We start from the raw sequence: 3,937 nt of genomic DNA on the forward strand, positions 1-3,937 counted from the left end.
CAGCCCCTAACCCCCAGATCCCCATCTCCCCGCTGCTCTCAGCCTCAAGTTGGGCTCAAAGATTAGGGACACATGCCCTCTGCCCCATCTCTAGGGATGAAGCCAGAAGATCCCAGAGGCCTTAGAAAATCTCCTGGCTCCACCCAGCACCCCGGCCTCCTTTCTGTCTCCTCTCTCTTCCCCCCTCCGCCTTGCTCCTCCTCACAGACTGCCGGGAGAGGCCTCTTGGGTGTTAATTTGCAGTCACCTAATCAGCATTTGTTGTACCTGGGAACTTGCTCTGGATAGAGACCTGGGGAAGAGAGCAGGAGAGAGAGAAGTTTCGAAGCTAAGGTGTTCTGGGGCGGGCCCTGTACTGATGTTTCCAGCTTGGCCAGGGCCCCTCCAAGCTGCAGCTCTCATAGTGCAGGGCCCTTAGCGTGTCTCTGGGGCAGGGAAGAAGTGGATCAATGAAACACTGTGTGTATGGGGGGCTGGGGAGCGGAGGCAGCAATTTTGGTCCTGGGCCCCAATTCTCAGCCTGCTGGACTAGAATCTGAGGATGGCCTGGGCTGGGGGCCGTGTGGCCTGGTGGGTTGACCTGGCCCAGCCCCTGCCTGGGTGGTAGGGTGTCCATGGGCCTGCACTGGCGGGGAGGGGGGCAGTCTGGGCCCAGACTTCGGTGCTGTCTGGAGGTGGGGCAGGGCCTGGCTTCTTACAAGAAGGCGGCCAGGCTGGCCCAGTCATGCAGGTCAGAGGCCAGTGTGGCATCCCCGGCCTCAAAGAGGGGCTCGGGGGGCAGGGAGCTACGGGTGCTCTCGTCCCAGGGGTGCTCCAGGAAGGATGGGGCCAGGAAGGTCTCATCAAAGTCCAGGCTTTCGGTAGCCTGCTCCACTGGAGGCCCCCAGGTAACAGGGCAGTCGATGTGGTGGCCATGGATGGTGAGGTCCACGTCCCCGTGTGAGGCAGGGCTCAGCGGCGGGATGAGCTCCGAGGTCTCCAGCGTGCCCAGCTCCCCGTCCAGCGTGCCAGCGTCCAAGATGGCCTCCCAGTCAAAGTTGCCCTTGAGGGGTTCCAGCTCAGCCTGCTCCTCCTGGGTCAGCAGCAGGGGGCTGGAGGGCCGCGGGACCTTGGCCTCCTGCTTGGGCAGGGGCTGTTGACGCTTACGCCCCAGCCTGCCCTCGCCTGCACCCCAGCCCGCCTCCCCAGTGGCCTCCTCGAACTCCCGCAGCAGCTGCTGGGCCTCGGCGCTCACGGTCAGTGGCCCGGCCCATGGGGCGGCGCTGGGCTCTGGCGCGGCCTGGCGGGCAAAGGCCGGGTGGATGTGGACTGGGGGCAGCCGCCGCTTCTTCAAGGCCCCACTCAGCAGCCGCTCGGCGTACTGGGGGTCGATGCGCCAGAAGCCCCCCTTGCCTGGCTTGTCCTTCTCCCGAGGCACCTTGATGAAGCCCTTCTTCAGGGACAGGTTGTGGCGGATGGAGTTCTGGACACAGGGAGATAGGAGAGAAGGAAGACAGCTGGGAGAGTGGGTGGGGTCAGTGATGGGGTCTCCTAGCGCCACTGCCAGTCCCACCACCACCTTCTCTCCGATGGGGGCAGGGGAGACAGAAGCGCTGCTCCGAGCGGGAGGCTCTGGGACACCCGCCACGGGGCACCAGGAGCTGGGAGTGCTGTCGGGGGCTTTTGTTCCCATTTGCCAGGACATCTGGCTGCTCAGTCATCCGAGCCCTGAGCCGCAGGGTGGTTCTCAGTGCCGGCCTGTCCTGCCCTCCCTCCCTTACCCCGCTGCTTGCGGCCTCTGGTCAAAGGCCTTGGCTCCCCCAGGTCCTGGACAGCCATCTCCCTCTGCCTGGGCCTGGCTGGCCTTCTCTGTTTGTGAAATGAGTGAGTGGGTGTGAGGGTGTGTGTGTGTGGTGGGGGATGAAGTGTGGGAGGATCTGATGACTTTCCTTGTCTGTACAGCCGGCTGCTGGCCTGGGCCCTCACCCACCATGTCCCCCTCCTCCCACCCCAGGCTCTGAGGCCTCAGTTGATTATTACCCAGCCAGGAGCATAGCGCTCATTCCTGGGGGCTCTCAGGCTTGGGGTAGGGTGGGGGGTGGTGGAGGGTCTCTGCTTTCTCACCAAGGTTACAAATGGTACCTGCCCCAGGGTCAGGGCCCACGCAAACGTGGAATAGCTGTGATCACAGGAACTCTGATCCTGTGACCTGTGCCACAGGGAAGGATCTGTGCATCCTCAGGGTCTCTGTCCCCAAGGAGCCCCTGATCCTGATGGTCGAAGAGGCTCAGGGCAGTGTGTGCCCAGCCTGAATCACCATCCTGCCTTGTTCACGCCTGGGTGCACAGTCCAAACCACGCTGGGGCACAGGGGTCTGGGGCCTGGTGGGTGGGGCCGGCAGGTGAGTAGTGCGCCCTGGCAAGACTGGGAGGTTTACATGGTGGTCTGGGCCCCTTGGCTGCTCTGTGCCAGGTTCCGGAGACTTGGAACATGAAGCCAGTGTGGGAGGAAAGAGCCCCTGTGGAAAGCACCTGGCTGAGATAATTGTCCCCGCAGGGAGGTTGATGAGAAGAGGGGGAGGAGTGTAGGCAGGATACTAGGGAGGCCTTGGGGTGGGGGCTGGCACAGCAGCTTTCGGAAGGCCCCGTAGCCCTTCCACTGGGACACAGATGGCCACCACACCCTGCAGCACACCCCTCTCCCCTCCCAGAGCCCCTCCAGCCAACTGAAAGCAGGCGGGATGCAGAGCCGGGCAGCAACCATGCTCTGCCTCCAGTCAGGCCCTGACAAACTGACCTTGAGGAGGGTAGTGTGTAGGAATTCCAGGACTTGGGACACAAATGTGTCCCTCAGTCCATCAACCTACCCTGGGGGGCTGTGTCCACGCATAGTTCAGCCCTGGTCTTTGGGCTGAGCCTGCCGGATGAGGGACAAGTTCTTTCCACTTGAACCTCTATGTCGGCACCCCTGCAGCCCTCTGAACATCCTCCCTCCTCCGTCTCTGAAGTCAAAGGGGCAGCAGTCCAAGCACTGGGCTCCCTTGAGGTCCTTCCTGGACGGCCTTCCTTTCTCGGGGCCCTGGCCGTACCGCGCCTACTTGGCCTGCGGATCTGGGATGTGAGTCCAGTCCGCGCGGGCATGGGGAGGGAGGGAGGGAGTGCCTCCCTCCCTGCCAGGTGGGATCAGCGTGGCGGAAGTAACAGAAGTTGTCCGTGATCCACTTGTAGATGGTTGACAGGGTGATCTTGGTGGCCTTGCTGGCCTGCATGGCCATGCAGATGAGCGCGGCATACGAGTAGGGCGGCTTCACGTGCGGGTTGGTGGCGTAGTCCACGTCGTCGGGAGGCGAGGCCTGCAGCCGCGAGGGGGCGCTCCGCGGCGTGCACAAGGACGTGGGCTTGCCGGGTGTGTGCGGCTGCCCCAGGCAGGCGGGGTCCGCCGCCAGGGGAGACCCCGGCTCGGCCGAGCCTGACAGCTCGTGGTAGCCGTGAGGGTCGGTGTCCCCTGAAGGCAGGGCGGGGACCTTGGCGTTGAGAATGGAGAATTCCTGCAGCCACTGCAGGCTGGTCAGGCTGTCATTCAGGGCGTTGGACTCCTCCAGGCCGCCTTCCGGTCCGGCCTCCTCCGCTGCCCCTGCTCCCGAGACGCGTAGCCAGCTCTCCGCCATATCTGCGGGGACTCTCTGAGGGGGCTGTCAACATCCACGAGCCGAGCCGAGGGTGGCCGCCGAGCTCTCCGGCCCGCTGACTCCCGCGGCTTCAGTTACGCAGCCTCCCGGAAGCGGGCTTCCATCCCGCGATCCGGGGGTAGCCTCCTCCAAAGGGAATGTGGTGCCTGCGGGGACCAGAGCGGGAACTGAGCCCTCTTTCCCCACCCCCGAGGGGAGAGTGTGGGCGAGGGGGGAGGCTCTTACTAAAATCCTTCCTGCAGCTGGGGAGGATCTTTTACTGCCGAGGTC

General features: G+C 63.9%; 1 protein-coding gene across 1 annotated transcript; it reads right to left on the minus strand.

The window, feature by feature from the left end:
• Positions 1–694: 694 nt before the first annotated feature.
• LOC308610150 (forkhead box protein J1-like) lies at positions 695–3,646 on the minus strand (the record flags this gene model as incomplete). The annotated part of the gene is made up of 2 exons (XM_081259401.1): positions 695–1,462; positions 3,149–3,646. The coding sequence occupies 2 exons, from the start codon at positions 3,644–3,646 to the stop codon at positions 695–697; spliced, it is 1,266 nt and encodes a 421-aa protein (XP_081115527.1).
• Positions 3,647–3,937: the final 291 nt, after the last annotated feature.

The sequence above is a fragment of the Mesoplodon bidens genome (assembly GCF_964165515.1).
Source record: "Mesoplodon bidens genome assembly, contig: HAP1_SCAFFOLD_84, whole genome shotgun sequence".
Classification (NCBI taxonomy): Eukaryota; Metazoa; Chordata; class Mammalia; order Artiodactyla; family Ziphiidae; genus Mesoplodon; species Mesoplodon bidens.